Raw genomic sequence first — 21,377 nt, forward strand, 5'->3', positions numbered from 1 at the left:
GAAGAAAGTGACCTGAGACTAAAGTAGCCTGTGCAGCAAACGTTAACACTGATGGTTTGTTTTGGAAACAGATGCATTGGAACTTTGATCCAGTGCCTGATATAGAAAGATGGCACGAGATGATGTAGATCTCAGTGTGCAAACTGGTTCCTGGGTGAAGAAAAAAATCTTGTTTTTATGCATAAAGCACAGATACACATCCAGATTTCACAGGGAGGGAGGCAATTAGGAAGAAAAATGCCTGTATGTTACCTAGATGCAATTCACCGAACAGCCACAATGAAGTCGGGACTCTTTGATCACTTTATAGATGAGGACACTGATTCTCACATGGAATGAGTAGAATACTCAAGTTCACTCAACCCTAAGTTGAGACAGGGACTGGATGTTCCAAAGTGCCATGTTCCAGAAAAAAAAAAAAAAATTCTCATAAAAACCCTAGAAGGTGCTTAGGTTCACTCTGTGCCACTGGAACGCTCTGTTAACAGAGCACTGAGCAGAATTGGGAGCTGGGTGTCCTTCCAACTTCTCACCAGGAAGCCTTCTGACATCTCAAGGGTTCCAGAGCTCCTGCGTCGGAGATCTGTTTGTCAACACATCTGAGACCTCCCAGTTATGTCATTAGTGTTCCCGTGAGTCCTCCTGAAAACACAGAGTGGTGGGGCCTGGAGGCATTACACAGACATAACAAAGCACTAGGGGAGATATAAAGGCAAACAAGAAAGAAATGCAAAGTGAAAAACCACCAGGCTCTCTAAATGTAGGTCTTTGGGCCTATGAAGGACAGTGAAGCCAAGCTTTGCCCCCAATGTCCTGTGTGGCGGGGACAAGTCACTTAACCTCTCTGAGCATTGGTTTTCCCATCCAGCAGAAGGGTGTGAGGACTAATGCGATATTCTGAGAATGGGGTCTCCCAGTCTCTGCTAGGGAAGGGGCTTGTGTCTCTGTGCCTGGCCTGCTATACTCCAAGATGAACTGTTTCCTTTCCCGGGGAGTCCTCATTCATACTTCATTCCGATGTTTGGTATGTCCCAAATGATTCATTGAATGGGGAGGACGAACTTCACGGAGCCCCAGTGTAAGTTTTCAAATGGATCCATTTTCTGTGGGCATCATAAGGAGCCATCAGCGACCACAAAACTACTAGTTGGTCAAAGAGCAAATCCAGGGAGAATGGCAAAATCGTGTTAAACCTCAAATTATTTTCAATACTCTTGACTACTTGAAGAGTTCCTATTTGCATGCAATTGACATAATAACTCTTAATTATTCTTCCCCACTCGTTAAAGCACATTTCTTAAGAGGCTTTACTCAGCCTCCCTATTTCAAGGCTAGTTCTTTTCACTCCATGTACACGAATGTAATTCATTTCCCTTTTTTTGAGGCGCAGGAAGTAAAAACCTCCCCATTCCACTTCGTGCCTTGGTGTTGTCCTTCTGCAGCCTGATTTACCATTTTCTTGCCTTTCCTCCTTTGGTTTGTATGTGTCTTACACTCAGGAGGCCGTGCGGATGGTTAGAAACGCCACCCTGGTTGGAGTCAGACATAAACGGGGGTGAATCTTAACTGCTGCTGCTTCCTGGCCTGAGGAACTTGGGAATGCTGCTCGAGCTCTCCCAGCCTGTTTCCTTCTCTGTGGGGTGGAAATGGTGACTCCTGACGTGGGCATTAATGAGATCTTGTTTGCCGTGATAGTTAGCATTCTTCATAGCAAGTGGCAGAAAATTCTACCCAAATTGGCAAAACCGAGATAATGTAATTTATTGACTCACGGAGCAAAGAAAAGAAAAGCCCATAAGTATGGAATGTCAGAGATTTGACTGGCAGCGTCGGTAAGGGACATCCCTCACATCCACAGTGGGACAGAACGGAAGCTGTGACCAGTGACTACATCTTCCCTCAAGACTGAAGACCCACTGTGTGCGTGTGCTCTGCAGATACCAAAGGAACATGATTCTTTCTTTTTAAATTTTTTTTTTAATGTTTATTTATTTTTGAGAGAGAGAGAGAGAGAGAGAGAGCATGAGTGGGGGAGGAGCAGGGAGAGAGGGAGACACAGAATCTGAGGCAGCCTCCAGGCTCCAAACTATCAGCACAGAGCCCGACGTGGGGCTCGAACTCACAGGCGTGAGATCATGACCTGAGCTCAAGTCAGACACTTAACCGACTGAGCCTCCCAGACGCCCCAGGAACATGATTCTTTTGATACTTAATCCAGTTATTGCAAAACTCTTACGTGTGCTTTGTAAAATTTGGATATGTGAATCTACTTTCCCCTGGAAATTTTATGAACTCTCTACATACAGATAAAATATCTTTTCTTAAAGATTTTATTTATTTATTTATTTTAATTTTTTTTAAACGTTTATTTATTTTTGAGACAGAGACAGAGCATGAAGAGGGGAGGGGCAGAGAGAGAGGGAGACACAGAATCTGAAACAGGCTCCAGGCTCCGAGCTGTCAGCACAGAGCCCGACGCGGGGCTCGAACTCACGGACCGCGAGATCACGACCTGAGCCGAAGTCGGACGCTTAACCGACCGAGCCACCCAGGCGCCCCTAAAGATTTTATTTTTTAAGGAAACTCTACACCCAACATGGGGCTTGAGCTTACAACCCTGAGATCAAGAGTTATGTGCTCCACTGACTGAGCCAGCCAGGCACCCCCAGATAAAATATTTCTGATGAAAAGTTAGTGGTTGAGTTTAAACTATTTTAAGTATAAAATATACATATAAGTATATGTATGTATGTATGTATGTATGTATCTATCTATCTATAAAGTTCATCAATGAATTTCAAAGGCATAGTATATGGAAAAAATTAAAATATCTCAATAATTTTAATTTTGATTACATGATAAAATGATAATACTTCAAATGTCTTGATGTTATGGGTCGAATTATATCCTCCCAAACTCATACATTGAAGTCCTAATCCTCAGTACTCAGAATGTGACTTTATTGGGAAATACAGCCACTGAAGATGTGATTAGTTGTGATGAGGTCATACCGAAGTAGGGTGACGTTATCTGGTGTCCTGATAAAAAGAACACCATGTGAAGAGAAAGGGATATGTACATAGGGAAGACAATGTCAAGACCCAAGAAGAGTGTCATCTTCAAGCCAAGGACTGCCAAAGATTTCCAGTGAACCACCAGAATATTGAAGAGTAGCATAGACCAGACCCTTCCTTCACAGACCCCAGAAGGAACCAATCCTGCTGATACCTTGATTTCAAACTTCTAACTTCCACAACTCTGGGACCAAACATTTCTGCTGTTTAAGCAGCCTGATTTGTGGTGCTTTGTTATGGCAGCCTTGAGGAACTAATACACTCGGGTTGAATAAAATATATTATTAAGGTCAATTTCATTAGTTTCGTATTTACTTTTTAAATATGTAGGTAATAAGAAGTTAAATTACATATGTGGCTTGCATTCATTTTCTACCGGATAGTACTTCTCTAGGGGAAAAGCACAGATATTAGAAACACAAAGAAAGGGCCACTTGACCTACTTAGGGCGCTCAGGAAAAGCTTCCCTGAAGAAGCCATGTTTAGACTGAGATCTGGAGAATCATTAGGGCTTCATTAAATGAGGGAGTGTGACTGGGGTGTGGAGGCTAGCCCAAGCCCTCCCCAGTAACAGCATGCTCAAAATTGCCCAAACACTCCTTCGCACACTCAGCTCCTATGGGGTGAATTGCTCCTTGCCATCCCACCCCTGGCTGCTGAGAGGTACTTAGTATAAGCACCACGGACGTGGAATAGTCAAGAAGAATCAACGAGAGTCAACGGTTCACAGGGAACGTTGCGTGCACATAAAAGTATGAGTAGATCATTCTAATAAACACAGATGCAAACAATTCAGGCACACGTGGTAGATGAGTTGAGCCAGTTCCCAAATTGAATGACTTCAGGTTACCAAAACATTCCTGTCATCGCTCAAACGAGACAACTGCGGTGCACCCCCCATGAGTCAGTGGCGGCTGCGACTTTCAGGTGTCTTTTTCATGACAGGCAACGGGACCTGTTTTTATTGGGTTATTGGAGACAACAATCCCAACAGCCCACAAGGTTTTATTGACTAGAAGCCAAGCGAGACCCGCCAGATCTAATCTCTGTGCCCAGAAGAGGAATCCATCCTCCATTGAAACAGAGGATGTGAACCCAACACTTTGAGCTGAGAGTGTGGATGAACTAGGAACTTTACTCGAGAAGATGACACAACGAAAGGAAGGGGAGAGAGAAGCAGACTCACATATTTCTTTCTAAGCTCAGTCCTGCTGCCTTTAAACATATCTGGTTTCTTAACTTGTGAAAGAATTTCCTCTACTCTTTGAAAAATGAAAACGTGAATGGTTAGCACTAGCAAATGTCTCTGAGTCAATCTCATTCCCCCTCTACCTTCACTCTCTGTTGAAAGTTTGAACTACTGAAAGTCCCTGCAGCATCATCCATTCATCCATTCATTCAAATAACCAGTTAGGGAGTGCAGAGAGGGTCAGTGATTAAGGTCACGGAGGCAGTTAGTGACAGAGTCTACCCTTTTTGGCTGGAGCATCCCTCCCTGTGATGATAGCAGACCAACTTTCACACTGGACGACAGGAGCCTCCTCACCTCGGACCAGACATCCAAGTGACTCCGGGAGTCTAGAGCATTTGGGGTTCTCCCTGGCTTCTCTTTGTGGCTTTTCCTCTTCGTTAGCACCCATGCAGCTGCTCCCATCCCCGTGCCATCTGGTACACTTCCCCAGTCACACTGCCCGGATGCTGGCATGGACATCGGTCCTCCCTTCCTTGTTGCATGTATTCATCCAGCAAATATTTGAGAGTCGATGACGCATCAGAGACTGTGTGAAGCACTAGGACTAGAACAGCAAACCAGACACAATGGTCTCTGCCCTTGGGCCCCAGAAACATACTGTCTCAATGCTATCTGCTCATCCTTTCAATCTCCAGTATTTGTTGAGTGACTATTCAGTGCTAGGAGCTTTTTAGCTTTTTAGACAGCAGGGAACAAGACAGGTAAGGTCTCTGCCTTCACGGAGGTGACATTCTAATGAGAAAAACAGTATTAAACAAATAAAGCAGCCAATGAATACATACTACGGTGAGTAGTGGGACGTACGTACAAGGCAAAAGGTGCATGAACTGATGGATGTCATGGAGATTCCATTTTAGACGGGTGCAGGTGCGGAAGGCTTGGTGAAGACAGTGTACGTGAGAAAAGATGAGAACAAAGCGAGAGGTGAGCCTCTGTTGAATGAAGTTGAGTGATGGGCTCTTATTCCTTGCAAGGACAGAAGTGGTGATGCAGGAGTCCTGTGTTGCCTTGGTCCCTGCAGTGCCTGAATGAAGGAGGGGTTTATCGGAGAGGAGGGTGTCTTCCCAGCATCCCTCCATGTGCCCCCCCCGGCTGTTGAGGTTGTGTGTGAAGTTTCTCAGCATCCTCTTTGGCTGGAGGCAGTGCAGCCAGGGGACTGTGAAGAACCAGTTGGAAAGGTCAAAGTCAGAGTGACAGAAGGGACACCGACAGCCACTGGAGATCACATCCCTCCTGCCTCCCGGAGGCCTTTCATCCATTTAGGGGAGGGGAGCATCATTTCTCAGAGCCGCCTGATCAGAACCTAATTATCCTTGGAGCCACGAGTTGGAGCAGTAGGGTTCCTGTCACCTGGCACTGGGAAGTGGGTCAGCAGCCAGGACAGAATGTGCCGCCCCGCCATGTGGGCAGCCCCTCCAAGCAGGCACCACAGGGGCCACAGCTTTGGTACACAGACACTTTCCCAACTGGACACATCTTATTAAAAAGGGAATCACGGGCACTTGATCTCCTAGGCTGGAAAACGGCCATCTGGACCTACTACTTACTCTCCCCGAAGGCGTCAGCCTTCATCAAACCAAAGGGGCAGCGCTCCGCCCATGACCTTCTCAGTCTCGGCACTGGACGCTGTCTCCTTTAACCTTCTTCAGCCCGCCCAGTACAAGCAGCTCTTTTCACTGCTTCTACCTTCCTGCTCAATCTTCCCGAAAGCCCACAGCATCATAAGGCGAACAGCTCTGGGGGCTTGGGGTCTGGAATTTCCATGCAGGGACATGAGACCCAGAGGCGTCAGCTGATTTCCAATGCCCAGCAATTGGTTCAGGGCAGAGCCAGACCCCAGGCTCTTCTCTCTGTTTAGAGTCCCCTCCGTCTCCTCTCTATTCTGCCCTTTGCCGTCTCCTACCTTCACTGGATTTGGTCTCAGTTATAACTCCTTAAGGGGTGACTAAAGTTCCATCTGCAGCCCATTCTTGTTCAGACAGGGACTCCCTGTTCCATGGAGAGTTTGGTAAATTGGACTTGAATCTCCAGCCCCTGAGAGGCCAGAGAGCTGCCCATGATCGCTGTAATTTCCCGGGGCTTGGGTTGTCAAGGTCCCTCGGCCTTGGGTCCCTGCTCTAAGCACAGAGTCTCTGTGTCACTCAGCACGGCCCTGATGTGAAAGCCTCTTTTGTTGGCTTTCACCAAAAAAAACCCACATGCCTCACGAAGCTTGTGTGTTTGGGGTAGTTTTTCCAAAGACCAGAGGGTCATGAGGAAGGGCCTCCATCCTTTTTCCTCTCTTCTGTTTCTCTAGCCCGGTTTAACCCCCAGAAAAACGTATTCTGCTCCTCTCCCCCTACGAGCCATTTAGTCAACTTTTGGAGCCTCACGCTCATGCTATTTTTCCAGGCAGACCCATTGTTCTCCTTGGCAAATCCACCGGTGCCCACCTCCTAACTAACACAGCAGCGCTCTATGTCTCCCCCCCCACCTGCTTCCTGACCTCACTGCCTTCTCAGCATTTCACGTGCAAATTTCCACCTGGCTCCTGGACAAGTCCTCCAAGGTGTTCCGGCTCTAGACCCTTTGTTCTTCTCCCTCAGAACCCTCCTCCTTCCCTCCTCACCCTGCAGGGTGTTTTCCATGGCCAACAGTGCCTTTCGCCTCAAATTTGCCCATGCTGGGGTAGGATTGGGAATGGGCTTTCAAGTCAGATGACCCGGTTCTGAATCCTGAGTCTGCCGCTGCCTCTGCAACTTTAGGAAAATTACTTAAGCTTTCCGGGCCGCACACACTCCTTCTGTGTATTGGAGACACGAACACCTCCTTGATGGAGATGTTTCAAGTCTTAAGTGAGGTACACTTATATGAAATGCTTGGTACGAATAAGCATTAGGAAAGTGCTAGCTACTATTCTTGCTGTTTGTGACCAATGGCTTTGCTCATTCTATTTTCACGGGCAGCACATCCCTCTCTTTGTATCTGTCTGTTCAGATCCTACCCTTTCGTCACGGCCCAGCTCCAGGGATAGCGGCCCTGGAAGGCCCGTCCCGGGAGCCTTGCAAGTTAGAAGAAATCACTCCCTCTTCTGTGCATGTATGGCCCTCTGTGTTATTAACTCCTGTTAAGCAGTGGAAGTCTAAGAAGAAATCACTGTGAGTAGCCTCTTGGGTCCAGAAAGATCTGAAGATCTCCTATAGCAATTTATACGGAATTCTTCTGTTTTTGTTAACCGATCAAACCCAAGTGTCATATTTCAATAACAATTGTCATATGATTTCTTTCATTTCTTCAGTTACTTATCTGTTGCTTAAGGGCCAGCTCTCTGAGGGCAGGCCTAAGTGTCAGCACACTTTGCAGCCTTAATCCTTCATCCAGACTTTGCCGTCTTCCCGCAGCTCAACAGAGATAGTTTGAAAAGCGCTCCTTAGAGGTTTCCTGAATCAACCGGCGAAGTATGAAAAAATGGGATCCGCTAAGCAGGGATATCAGCTCCCGCCAGGTAGTACATTTCCAGGGAGAAATCACTGCTAATATTCTCTTGGGCCCAGAAAGGCTTAGAGATCTTTAACTGCTTTGTACCACATTCCCCTTAGTTCACGTCAACCGTCGAAGCCCAAATGTCTCTTTCGCTATTTTTAGCGGACCCGGAGAGTCACGGCTCGGATGTCTCTTCCAGCCGTCAGGTCCTTTGGGATCCTCTTCAGCTTGCAAGGCAGGTCACTCTTCTCTCCGGAGACGCCTGGATTTGACCGAGCAAGACGGTGGTCCAAGGGTTTGCCGCTTCTGCCTACGCGAGACTCCTGTAACAGGCCGGCTCTGTTTCGGAGCACCCGGCAGGGCTGGCTGAAATTTGTGGGGTCTGCATCACTGTGTAATAGCTCTCGTGCCCCAGCCTATTCCTCATCTTTTCTCTTATAGGCCTTCCTCCCCACAAAAAGTCTTCATACTTTCTTTCAACCCCAGCTCAATTTCTGCTTTGCAAAGATTCCGAATAGCACACCAGTGCAGACCAGCGTCCCAAGAGAGCTTGGAAGACTGACCTCATTTTCTAGGAGCCGTGAACATTTGTGGCACGTGAGGAAATACAGAATACCGAGCTGAGCTGATAGCACCAATCTCAGCCTTTGGAAGCCTTGTCCAGTGGCCCTGCCCATATACCGGAAAGGACAGTGACGGTCCTTTGGTTTTTATGGGGAGAACCAGCTGTAATTACATTATCCAAAGCACTCCAGTAAAATCGATCGGAGAGCCTGCCGTTCTCGTGGAAAATTTTCTGACTTCCCAAATGAGTCCAAAAACAAGACATTATTGATGATGAATCCTATTCTTCCTCTCATAAATAGTGCTGTCTTGGAGTGGGAACCCCAGGGAACCCCAGGGAACTGCAGATTGGGGAAGGGCAGCCAGGGGCAGTGTTTCGGCTGGCCATGCTTTGGTCTGAAGGCTCTGCGATGAGCCCTGCTCTCCAAGGGTGACTATGTCTGTTCCTCCCTCTGCCCTTGTCATCCTTCAGCAACTCTCTCAAGGATCCCGGGGATTCTTGCCTCAAGTCAGGCCTCCTTTGTAGCAAGAGGACTTTTGCAGAGGACCTTCATTCTGCCAGTCGCCCTTTTGCACTCAGCTGGTTCTTCTGGGATTATTTGGAGAGATTCATCTTCAAGGTCACGTATGCCTAGGTGGGTAGACCCACTCTTGAAGGCTTGAGGAATGGTCATATTTAACGCTGCTTTTGGACAATAGTCCAACATGAGAGATAAGCCTTCATCGACGGACACTTAGGTGGTTTCCATATGTTGGCTATTGTGAATAATATTGCAGTGAATGTGGGCTTGCAGATATTTCTTTGAGATTCTGATTCCATTTCCTCTGAATATGTACCCACTCGTGGGACTGCTGGATCCTACGGTGGTTCTATTTCTAAGTTTTTGAGGAACCTCCATACTATTTTCCATCATGGCTGTACCACCTTATATTTCTACCAACAGTGGATAAGGGAAAAGAAGGATCCGTTTTCAGATAACTTGGGCAAGATAGAGGGGAGGAATGACAGAGCTTCTGCTTTCTAGAATCTTCTGGAAAACATTGATATGTTGCTTTCCAACTCACCCCAAACCCTGGCCTCAGCTGCCCCCCCTTGGGATGCAGTAGGACAATTCTGTCCACGGCAGTTTTTGACACGTGGACAGTGGTTGCCTTGTTGATGCCTCAGTTTCTCCCTCTGAAAATGTCTTCTGTTCCAGGGCTATCAGGTGGCTGCTATGGAGTTGATGGACGTGAAAAGACCTTGTTAACTGTGAAACCGCCATATAGACCTCAGGCCTCATCATTGCACCCTGCGGAGCCACTTTCCCTCTCTTGCTGGGGAGGGTGAATATCCCACAGGGATGCTTGAGATAGAAACCCTTCCAGGACTTTGTTTTCGGCGAGCCTTTGTCTGACATGAACCAAGATGGCCCACTGAGGACAAACTCAGGGTTTACAACTGCCTTCTTCCTGAAATAAGGGCTCTCGGGTGTGAGCATTCAGACCAGTGGGCACACCCCTTTTCCCTTCCTTAAGTGATGGATCACCCACTCTCCTACTGAATTAGCGGTCTTCAGGAGACACATAAAGTCTAAGCTCTAACGTCTTCCATAGTGCTGGCTCTGGCCTTTTCCTGGTGTAAGGGGAGTACGAGGGGAGGGAAGAAGGCTTGGAGTTACCACCCTCCTGCCCCCTGACTAGGCTCCTGAGATTCTGCCCCATCCCCTGGGGTGGGGGGTGGGGGGGTGGGAGGGGCTGCTAATCTGCGTGCACAGGATGTTGACCTCCATTTGCAGCATGAACAGGGCAGGCCAATGGGAGCAGGTATCCACAGCTGGACCACAGCTGCCTGGTCTACCATTGTATTCCCAGAGTCTAGCATGGTGCCCGGCTCCATGGGAGCCACACAGTAAATATTCACCGACCAACTAAACTAGTCTTCCCAGCTTTCAGACCAATGCATGGATTCTGTTTCTTGGGGCTATGGAAAGAAAGTGTTGGGGAAGAACCAAGACGCTTCTGAGGTACTAGCAGGTTGGTTTTTTTTTTTTTTTTTCTTAACATTTTATTTATTTAAAAAATTTGTTTTAACATTTATTTTTTAGAGACAGAGAGAGACAGAGCATGAGCAGGGGAGGGGCAGAGAGAGAGGCAGACACAGAATCTGAAGCAGGCTCCAGGCTCTGAGGCATCAGCACAAAGCCTGATGCGGGGCTCGAACTCACGAAGGGCGAGATCATGACCTGAGCCGAAGTCAGATGCTCAACCGACTGAGCCACCCAGGCACCCCTCCATTTTCTGATTTCTCCTGTCTCAAATTTCCCCCTTTGATGTTTAGCTTATGCCCAAGAGCTGTGTTCAAACACAAAGGTCCCTGGGATTGGCAGTCCAATGAATAAACGGCCACTGGGATTGACTGTGGATGCATTTCAGATACTTCCTTCAGAACCCATTTTGATGTGGGCCAGGGTTGGTTGAGCAGAGAGGCATAAGCCCACAGAATAACTGAGATGCTATAGAGTGGAAAAATTATAAGCCCCAAATATCTTTAATTTTGCCTTGATTAAAATTAAGTTGAGATCAGAGGCCACAGGCTTCAACAGCAGGAGTCTTGAAACGATGTATCTTCTGAGAATACAAAACATTGAGTTAACTATTGTTTATAGATAACAGTAGAGCTTAGAGGATATTTACAGACCCATTATTATACATTTTGGTTAAGTCTGTACTCATTTGGTAGCTTGTTCTCTTAAAGTAGAATTTCTAAGTCTGTTTGGTAAGAAGAGCAAAGAGATTTCCCATAAAATTATCATATTGACTTATAAATTTGAGATTGCAAAAGTTTGTTATACAGAAAACTGTCCTTGTCTTAGGGGATTGACTTCATTCACGGACCCACTGTCTGTGACTCACAGATGTACTTCTAATCAGCTCAATCCAGCTCAAAGATGGGCACAGGCTCCTGGAACTAGGAACATAGCTTAAGGCAGTTTGTCTTGTAAATATAAATAAAGAGATGTATTAGTCAGCATTCTCCAGAGAAACAGAACCAATAAGATACATGTGAGAAGATTTATTATAGGAATGGGCTGACATAGGGTTGGAAGCTGGAGAGTCCCATGATCTGCTGTCTAGAAGCTGGAGACCTAGGAAAACTGTTAGTTTAATTCAGCATAGTCTGAAGGCCAGAGACTTGGGGGTGGGGAACAGGGGAGTGGGGAGGGGGGCATGGGCACACTGGTATGAATCCCAGTTTGAGTCCACAAGCCTGAGAAACAGAGGAGACAATGTCTGAATTCACCCTTCCTCCCCCTTTTTGTTTCATTCAGGCCCCCAACTGATTAGACAATGCCCACCTGCCTTGGCGAGGGTGATCTTTACTCAGTCAACCAGTCCTCATGCTAATTTCTTCCTGAAACCCCTTCACAGAGACATACCCAGAAATAATAGTTCACCAATTATTTGAGCATCTCATGGCCCATTCACGTTAGCACGTAAAGTTAGCCATCACGAGTGACTCTTGTAGAATAGAATGACTTGTAAAATAAAGTTACTTCAACTGATCACCTTTTTTTTTTTTTTTTTTTAATTTTTTTTTCAACATTTTTTATTTATTTTTGGGACAGAGAGAGACAGAGCATGAACGGGGGAGGGGCAGAGAGAGAGGGAGACACAGAATCGGAAACAGGCTCCAGGCTCCGAGCCATCAGCCCAGAGCCTGACGCGGGGCTCGAACTCACGGACCGCGAGATCGTGACCTGGCTGAAGTCGGACGCTTAACCGACTGCGCCACCCAGGCGCCCCTGATCACCTTTTTTAAAAAAGCACATTTCGCAATGAGAAAAAGAAAACAGATGATGAAGATAAAAGCATATAGTAATGATGAAGAAAACAAAGATGGAGTAGTGAAAATTGACAAAGGCGTAATTTGGTTCCTTGAGAAAACTAATAAAATAGACAAAATTCTGGCAGTATCGATCAAGAAGAAAAAATGACCCCCAAAGTGCAGCAATTAAACATTTTCCTCGAAAAGGGAAAGAAAAGGGACACCGCAAAGTTTGGGAGAAAGGGAAAAGGGCCTTGAGGGCCACACCTGGGGACCCTGAGTTTTACCTGCTTCACAGTTTCATCTAAGAGTGGGTGCGTGTTGCCCTACATCTGAATGGAGTAGTTAAGACTCATTTGATTGCAACAGAGCAAAACCCATACCTTGACTAGTTAGGCAGATAGGGGACTTATGGTCCCACGTCACTGAAGAGCTGAATGGGATGGCTTGATCCAAGGCCCAAATGATGCCCTCGCGGTCTCTCTCCCAGGTGGACGCCTTTCTCAGGATATGCAGGTTCTCAGGCTCACATGACCACAACTCCTAGGCCAGTGGGAAAGCAAGACTACTTCTCAGTATTTCGAGCAAAAGCCCTGACTGCTCCAGCTGGGGGACGTGTGTTTATCGCTAAGCCAGTCACTGAGGTTGGGAGAATGGAATGCTAGGGAAAGCTCTAGTCTTGAGATGTGCAAAGGGAAATGAAAGCATTCATCAAGGAAGCCACATGGGTTGAACGGTGAGGAGTCATTCCCTTCAATGCAAAATTGTGACCTGTTGTCATGAGAAGGGGCAAGCTGATGCTGGGTGAGCAATATCTCAGACGTGTCAGTACCCAGGTGGTGGAGAGGAGGTGGTGAGGGTCACCGGAAACCACGGCCAGGGTCTTGAGGCCCTTTCAGCTGACTTAGGAAACAGCATGAGATACCCACAGGTAGCCCTTCGAGAACCTGACTGAATTCAAGAGGCCAATCTGGGCGCAAACTTGGAATGAATTCCGGACTTGTAACACCCAATGAGTTTATGAAGAAGGGAAATGACGGAAGGCAGAAATGGCATGTGCGTTTTGACCAGCAGCCAACCACAAGATTGGCATATTGGGGTGATGTGGTGAAGGAGGGATTGGCAGACTCTTTGATTAAAAAAAAAAATAGACAAGCCTTTAAAAAAATGTTTTTACTCCAGGGAATCTAATGTGTAACCACTCAAACCAAGTGCTTTTGAGGTTTGGATGAATGATTTTCCTTCAGTTGTCACAGCAAGCCTCAGAGCCAGAAGTGTTTGACATCAGTGAAGCCTTTCTAAAGCTTACAGGTCTGGTAAGAAGACCAGCTGGGGTGGGGGTGAAGTTCGGTTGGAAATAGGGGAGAGGGATTAGAAGCGTGGTGAGGTCTCTGAGATTCCTGCAAGATTTACAGTTTGGTTTAGGATTTGAAGATTATCTGGGGTCTAAAAATAGATCCCCAAACTGCAATATTCTTAGATTCACGCTCTTCTGTAGGCTTTCCGGTGGTCCTTGCTGATCGTACCTGAGGGATATTTTCTCTTTAATGTCTGTATGTCCAAAATGTCACTCATTCACTCATTCATTCATTCAATCAGCTGACATTACACTGAGGGCTTACTGAGGTAGAATCGACGTTCCATCCCATCCACCGCCACCCCTCCCCTGCGCCCCCCATCATTTCCTTGCCATCCCCACTGGTCACTGAGCTGCCAGCTCAGCCACATGTGAGTGCCTCCTGGACATTTCGGGGTCAACATCTCCAATACCAAACTGCTGACATCACTCTCCTGGCCAAACTCTCTTCTCGGCTTTCTCACCTCAAGAAATGGTGCCTCCATCCACTACTGGCTTAGGCTAAAACCTACGAAGCATTCTTGGCCTTTCTCCCACTTCATGCCTCACTCCAACCCAGCACCCAGTGGGCTCTCAATCAATATTGACCAAATGAACTGACAGGTGGTCAAATGAGAAGGGGAATGAATGAACAATGCTCTGAGCGGCCTACACCTGACATTCCAGCCGGCACCATTTCAGCCGCTGTAGGAATGCCTGCTCGCGTCGTGGAGACACGGATGGAGTGAGTGTCCACCTGAACAAAGATTTTTACATTTTGAAAAACTCTTGCTATTTCCTGGAAACAGATTGTGTCTCCCTGATTGTCTATTAAGATTTTTATTTAACTGCTGAAGATCTTGGAACGAAACCAAAGTCATCTGCATTTCCTTTTTTATATCTTAATTTATAAACTGCACCTTATAATATACAGGCTCTCACTTGGTGTCTCTAACAGAGCTGAAACAAATTCCAATCCTGTCAGCTATGCTACCCGAATCTTCTCTCTGCACTCTTCCTACCAGGAACTTTCTAGTTTTCCAGGTGAGGGGAGAGGAAGGACAGTAATAATGATGATATGTCACATTCACTTAGGAAGGAGAGGGGAAGGTCTCATTGCCCCCATTTTATAGATGAAGAAATAGAGGCTGGAGACGGGAGCGACATGACCAAAAGGCTCGCTTACGAGTGGTGAAGCAGGCCTGGAATCTGTATTTCGGGACTTGCTCATGCCCAGAGTCTTTCCAGGACATTAGGGAAGGGTGTCTCCACCTTGGCACCAGCAGCATTTTGGTCTGAATCATTCTTTGTTGTGCACTGCAGGATGTTTAGTAGTATCTCTGACCCCTGCTCATTACATACCCACCCCACTGTGACAACCCAAAATGTCTCCAGACATTGCCAAGTGTCACCGCTGGTTGAGAACCCCTGTGCTAGACTGTGTTCATTAAAACAGAGGCACGAAAGTTAGGAAAATTCACCTCCTTTTACCAGCCCTCTTTGCTCCCATCTCTCCCCTCCAGTCCCAGGGTTTCGCCGAGATTTGCCCTGCCTACAGTATCACATTGACCTCTGAACAAACACCCAGGACCTTCTGTGTGGCATAGGGTGCTTCACATTCTTGATCACAATTAACTCCCCCAAGTGGATACAACCAGCTCCCAATTTACAGGTGAAGAAATCGAGGCTTAGAGAAAGTGTAAGTTGTCCACACAGTTGGAGAGTGGCAGGCTGGGATGCTAACCCAAACCTGTCTAGTTCTGGGAACAGAGGGTTGACCTTCTCTACCCTTCCTCCTCACTCCACTCCACACAGCTGAGAACCAAAGTTTCTTTTCCTGGGGCAGCAGGAAGGCACTGCACTACAAAAGCCTCCCCACTCCTCTCCATAAAGCAGTAGTCCGTGCCTCCCAGGGCTGACATCTTTCAGGTATGCAGGACACACGTCCATGGTTGTGGGTCCATGTGCCTGTTGCCTTCCCTAGAGGTCTGTGTCCTCGGCCCCTAGCACTGGGCCTTGCTGAGCAAAGCATCTTTAATGCCTTCCAATATGGCAATGAGAGCCTGACGCAGCAGCCCTTTCTGGAGGAGGATCCTCCTGGCTGGGTCCTGTGTGACCTTGAACAAGAGAAGAACATCTCTGAACTCGGTTTTCCCATCTGTAAGTGGGAAAGACCCACTTCTCAGAGTAGATGTGGGAATTCAGTGATGATGAATGTAGACTGATTGACATGGATGCTGGTGCTGGACAGTGCCCTTCAATGGAATGTCCAGCTCCTTCCATGGAGTTATCTATAACAAACTTGCTTTCAATTCCTGAACCTCTTTTGGTGAGTCTGTAACCCCCGTGTTCCATGTGGAGTTACTTCTTTAGGGCTATCCACCCAGCGTGACTTCAAGCTCCCTGAGGATCCCTACGGCCTGTCCTCTTGTCCCCTTCCACAGTGGCCAGCCCAGTTTGTGCTTAAAATGTTTGCTGAGGAATCAATAACTGACGATTCCAACAGTAATAACCTTTTGCATTGGGTGCTGCCTTTTCTGGATATATCTGAACATACGAAACTATGTTCCTTGGTTAGTAGTCTGGTGATGGTGCCCTTGATTCCCTACCCTGAGCAGTTTGGGCGATTCACCATTATTTTGGTTCTGCTTCAGCCATTTTATCTCCCTAGGTCACATCACCTTGTGGTAAGATTCAAGCTCAGCGTATCAAACGTGCTGAGTAGAAGAGGGTAGAAGAGGGGCTCAGTAGAGCCTGGGTCCCAGTCCCCATCCTGGCTCCGAATCCCATCCCTGCCCAGCCATTTACTCCACCACCAGCCATTTACTGATGTTTCCCGGGTTCTCAGTTTCCTCATCAGTGAATTGGGGATATGAATGGGACCAGCCTCAAACATCTAGGGGATGAAATGCACAGTGCCTAGGATGTGTCAGGCCCCCAACCTCTATTCATCTCTGTCCTTTAATTGGGGTGGGTGCGGTGCCAGTGAGCACGCTGAGCGAGGGAAAACTTTGGGAGGCATGTATCTGTGTAGCAAGCAGGAGGCAGGCCGCCGAGCAGCAAGGGGCGTGCACTGCTGTAGCAGCTTTTCTGCTCTACGTGCCTTCCCCAGGGAAAGGTGGCGGGCTTCAGTCCCCCCCCCCCCCCCCCCCGATGCTGCGGGAACGCGCGCCCGACCCCAGTGCCCCGCCGCGAAAGACGAGCAAAATCATCCCGCCGAGCAAAATCATCCCGGCCGAACTCCATGGTAGCATTCACTTCATTTCTTCTCTTAAAAATTAATAAAGGCTGCTCAAAATTCTGTGCTCTTCAAAGCACCCAGCAATGAAGCCAGTTCCCCAGGTCCTAGTTTTTTTTTGTTTTTTTTTTTTGGCCTCACACTTTGTCCCAGCTGAAAGAAGCCCAGTGCCTCCCCCAAATCATTTGGAGCCCTAGGAGGGACAGCAGCGGGGGGTTGGGGGGGGGGGATATGAGCCCCCGCCGCTCAGTCGGGCCCCCGGGGGAGGAGGGGGGGGCCGTCTCCGGCCAGGGCGGCCCCTCCCCCAAGGTCACCCAACTTTTCCCCGGGCCCGCGGCTCCCGGGGAGGGTCGGGAGGGTCCGGGCGGGGCGCGGCGGGGGCGGGCACCCGCCCCGCATTATTCATTGGCCAGAGCGGGCTGCGGGCGCGAGTGCTGATGTCAGGCGGGCGCGAGTGCGGCGGGCGCAGCGGCGGCGGCCGCCCAGCGAGCCCGGGCTCGGGTGGGGGGGCGCGAGTGGGGGTGGCGGCCAGCATGCTGCTCGGCTGCGGCTCGGCCTCCCACACCCGCGGCGCCCTCGTCCTCGCCAGCAGCGGCGGCGGCGGAGCAGCGAGCGGCGCCCGCGTCTGCAGCGGCGCAGGGTCCGAGCGCGCGGCGCGGCGGCGGCGGTGGGCGCCGGGGCGGGGAGCGGGCGGCGGGGACCCGGCATGGCGCTGCGGCGGGGCGGCGGCGGCGGCGGCGGGGCGCCGGGGCTGCTGCTGCTGCTGAGCGCCGCGTGCCTGATCCCGCCGGGCGCGCAGGTGAGGCGGCTGGCGCGCTGCCCCGCCACTTGCAGCTGTACCAAGGAGTCCATCATCTGCGTGGGCTCTTCCTGGGTGCCCAGGATCGTGCCGGGCGACATCAGCTCCCTGTGAGTGAGTGGGACCCCTCCAGTCCCCGCCCCACCCTGCGCCCGCCGCCGCCGGGGAGTTGCCTCCGGCGCTGGGACAGCGCGACCCCGACCCCGCTTCCCGGCCTCTTTCTCCGCGCTTGGGTGGGGGCGCGCTGTGGGACGTGGGTGGAGTCTCGGGCCCAGGGGAGGGTGGAGGGAGCCCGAGACCCAGAGCCTGGGAGCCCAGCCCAGCCCAGCCCCCTGTGGCAGTGTTTCTTAAAGTGTGGCCCGCGGGCCAGCTGCATCAGACCCACCTGGGGCAGCTCGTGCCAATGCAGATTTCCGGGCCCGCGTTCAATGAAGCAGGGTCTCAGGAGTGGAGCCTTGGCTCCACTTGGAGTCTGCATGTGGCGTCCCAGGTGATTCTGGGGTGCGTTAAAGTTTGAGAGCATGTGGAGGGGGGAGGGGTGGTTGTGTAGGGGCAGGAATGTGCCCCCGAGCCTGACTGGAGTGAGTGTAAACAGGGGAGCGATGAGGCCTCACTGTCCCACCTCGCGCCTGGGGCGGTGGTTTACACCGTGGCCTCCTCCCGACCAGTCCACACCGCAGGTCCGGAGGAACCAGAGCAAAGGCATGCAGCCTCAGGAAGTGGGGGCCACCTCATGAGGCCTGGTAGAGGGGAGCACTGCGCTGGGCAGAGCCTAGGGCACCCAGGCCAGTGGCCAAGTGCCGGAAGATTTCTTGCCCTGAGTTCACAAGGGCTTCTTGCCCCCTCTCCCTAGCACACATTAAGTTGGCCGCTTTTTTCAGCGCTGGAGGAATTAATGGGAAGGGCCCCACCTTATTTCTTCACCTGCTAAGTGATGCCTCCAACCTGCCCTCACACAGCCCCGCAAGCCCCACAGCCAGGTCCCATTGACAGTGGAAGGGGCTGTTGGGCTATATCTTTACTGCTGAGAAAGGCTTCCTGCGGAAAGAACTTCCTCCTTCCAGGCCAAGGTGCTGGGGTGATGCCCACCCAAACACAGAGGCAGGGAGTCCCAGGGGTGAAGTTCTTCATGTCCTTCTTACTACACTCCCCTGCCTCCCACCCCAGGCAAGGTGCAGGGCTGAAGGGATTCCCATTTGCATTTACAGAAACTCCGGAGGGTCTGGCCAGCAGGAACCGAGAGCCTTTTTGATTCCTGATGTTGCTAAGTCGAGAGCCTTTTTGATTCCTGATGTTGCTAAGTCGAGTGACAGGGAGGATTCCAGAAATTAGAATTCCCCTTGTTAAATCCTTTAGAACGGCAGCTGCTTAATTGCTCTGCATGTTAACTGAAGTAATGTTGAAATAATGTATCGAGGTCCTGCTGTGGCCAGAAAGGATAGGGGACCTCGTGGCACAAACAGTCAAGCCGCTTGCCCCCGCCTTGACCATTATATCTGGCAGATGGCATTGCCTCCTACCGAACATTCCAGTTCAGGTGTCTCTTGGGTTTTTCCCCAAGGCTTTCACAGTGCATTTAACCAGAGGTGCTCTGAGTATCTCTCAGAGATGTGTTCCCAAGGGGAATGCTTAAACCTTCCCCGGAGTTTCCCCGGCCAACGTTAATGCTGTGTCTACACAAACAGAATCCTGGGCAGAGGTGAAGTAATTATCCATTTTCAGCCAGGGCCTCCTGTAGTTAAGAGAAGGAAGGGAGGGGATTGATTTAAACTTGCTGAGATAATGTCTGTGGAAGGAGCTAGACTGATGGTAAAGGCTTCTATTATTCAGACTAGTTTTCATATTGATCCAGTTCGTTGGAAAATGGCTTGACTCTTCTCGTTTCTACCCCTGAGAAGCCCCCCCTGGTTGACGATTTTAAGCCTCATTTTTGAGTGGAGGAGTTTGAAATACAGGTGGAGAATATGGCCGGTTGCCCATCCTGCGATCACTTCTGAAAGAGACCTAGGCCTTGTTTTGCTTCTCTTTTGCCCGCAGGAGCCTGGTAAATGGAACGTTTTCCGAAATCAAGGACCGAATGTTTTCCCACCTGCCTTCCCTGCAGCTGCTGTGAGTATGGGATGTTCTCTCTGAAAATGGGGCCCCCAGAGGTATAGACCTGGGAGGAACCATCCCTGCCCCTTTGGTGTCAGTCCTTCCTTAAATACCCCCAATAAACTCTCAGTGTTAGCTTCCCCTGTGGTGTCCCCACCTGACTGAATCTCAGGCTCTTTGCTCAGTGTCTCCTTCTTTTGGCCCATGTTTTCCTCCAGGACTTATCATAGATCCCAACACCCGTGTTTGGCAACAGGAGACGTGATGACATTGAATGATGACCCAGATTTCACCTAAATGAAGCGTTTTCCAAACATCTCACTTTAAAAGAAAACCTGCCTTTTACACTCTCACTGTTGGCTCTGGACATAGAAGTATTTTTCATTGACTGAGGATATAAACTATCAGGCAGCATACTGTCCATTTATATGGAAAATGTTATCTGATCATCTGATCAGCCCTACAAAGAGAGTATTTTTAGCTCCCCATTTGACAGACGAGAAAATTAAGGCTCAGAGGAGTTAAGTAACTTGTCCAAAATCCCAGCCGCTTTCTAACCCACACTCGTAACTGCTCTGTATCCAGCCACTCTTGGCGAGAGCTCATGTCATGCCTGGCATCCCAGTCCCGTTATTGTTTGCTGATGAAAAGAAATGTCCAAAAAGCAGTTTTCAAAAGCAAGTCAGTGATAGGCAAAGTCATGAGCACATAGCTCATTCTGTTTATTCCGTTTCTTAAATTTGAGAGGATGTTAAAATCAAGCAACGTATTCCAGAAAACATGTGAGGGATGGATCACTTCTCATCCTAAACAAACTTAACGTGGATAGTTCTGTTCTTGAAATATTATGGACCTGCGTCTGACCTCGTACTTAACATTTTAAAAGCTGTCACTTCTTGGAAATTGTGGTTCTATTAAAATATACTTTCCATATGCGGGAGACACAATTTCGGGCATTTCACCAAATAGACTCAAGTGGTGACGATATAGATTCTGTGAACTTTTACCAAAGAAGCTTACATGGTGACTAATAGGAAACTATGTGCTGATAAAGAGACTTCTGAAGATTTCTTAAACTTTTTTTTTTTTTTTTATCATTTCTCATGGGAATGTATAATATAGTAGAAAGGAGTTTTAGTTTTTTCAGTTTTAATTTTTGTGGTCTCAGCTGTGTGACTTTGGTCAAGTCACTTCTCTGGGCACACATTTCTCTGAAAATAGAGTTGGGTTAGGTCCTTTTAGATCTCTGATTCCATGGTGGCTCGGGCATGGCAAAGCATTGGCTGGCCGTTTAGTTGTGCTGAGCGTTGGCATGTTTTGAGAGAATTTACTGAGACCCACAGGGGAGGGGGGGGTGGAGCAGTGGGGTGACCCAAAAATCGAGCCAAAAGGACTCCACCTGCTGCAATTGCCTACCAGCATCTGCGACTCGGGCTGTGCACCTACGGAGCCAGGCTTGGGCTGCAAAGAGCCCGTTTTTGCCGTGGATCAGAATGTAGCGAAAGAAAACAGAAAGGGGCTTCACTGTGTGGTTCCAGGTGTATATCTCTGCATTGAAATCTGTCCTGTGTTTTCAGATTGCTGAATTCTAACTCATTTACAGCCATCCGGGATGATGCTTTTGCTGGACTGTTTCATCTCGAATACCTGTAAGTTTTGGGCTTTGTCTGTTTGCTGAGCGTTGGGTATGTCCATCGAATCGTTCTATTGCTGTCCGAGCAGGAACAGCATCTCTTAGAGAGCTTAGGGG

The 21,377-nt window shown here is 48.9% G+C and overlaps 1 protein-coding gene across 1 annotated transcript in view; it reads left to right on the plus strand.

Annotated features, from left to right (window-relative positions):
• Window positions 1-17,172: 17,172 nt before the first annotated feature.
• LGI2 (leucine rich repeat LGI family member 2) overlaps window positions 17,173-21,377 on the plus strand; it is a 31,588-nt gene continuing 27,383 nt past the window's right edge. Inside the window, exons 1-3 of the mRNA XM_058722946.1 lie at window positions 17,173-17,643; window positions 19,571-19,642; window positions 21,205-21,276. Of these exons, the coding sequence (XP_058578929.1) occupies window positions 17,441-17,643; window positions 19,571-19,642; window positions 21,205-21,276 (347 nt within the window). The 5' untranslated portion in view covers window positions 17,173-17,440. The remainder of the gene's footprint in view (window positions 17,644-19,570; window positions 19,643-21,204; window positions 21,277-21,377) is intronic.

This window comes from Neofelis nebulosa, chromosome 3 (genome assembly GCF_028018385.1).
Source record: "Neofelis nebulosa isolate mNeoNeb1 chromosome 3, mNeoNeb1.pri, whole genome shotgun sequence".
Classification (NCBI taxonomy): Eukaryota; Metazoa; Chordata; class Mammalia; order Carnivora; family Felidae; genus Neofelis; species Neofelis nebulosa.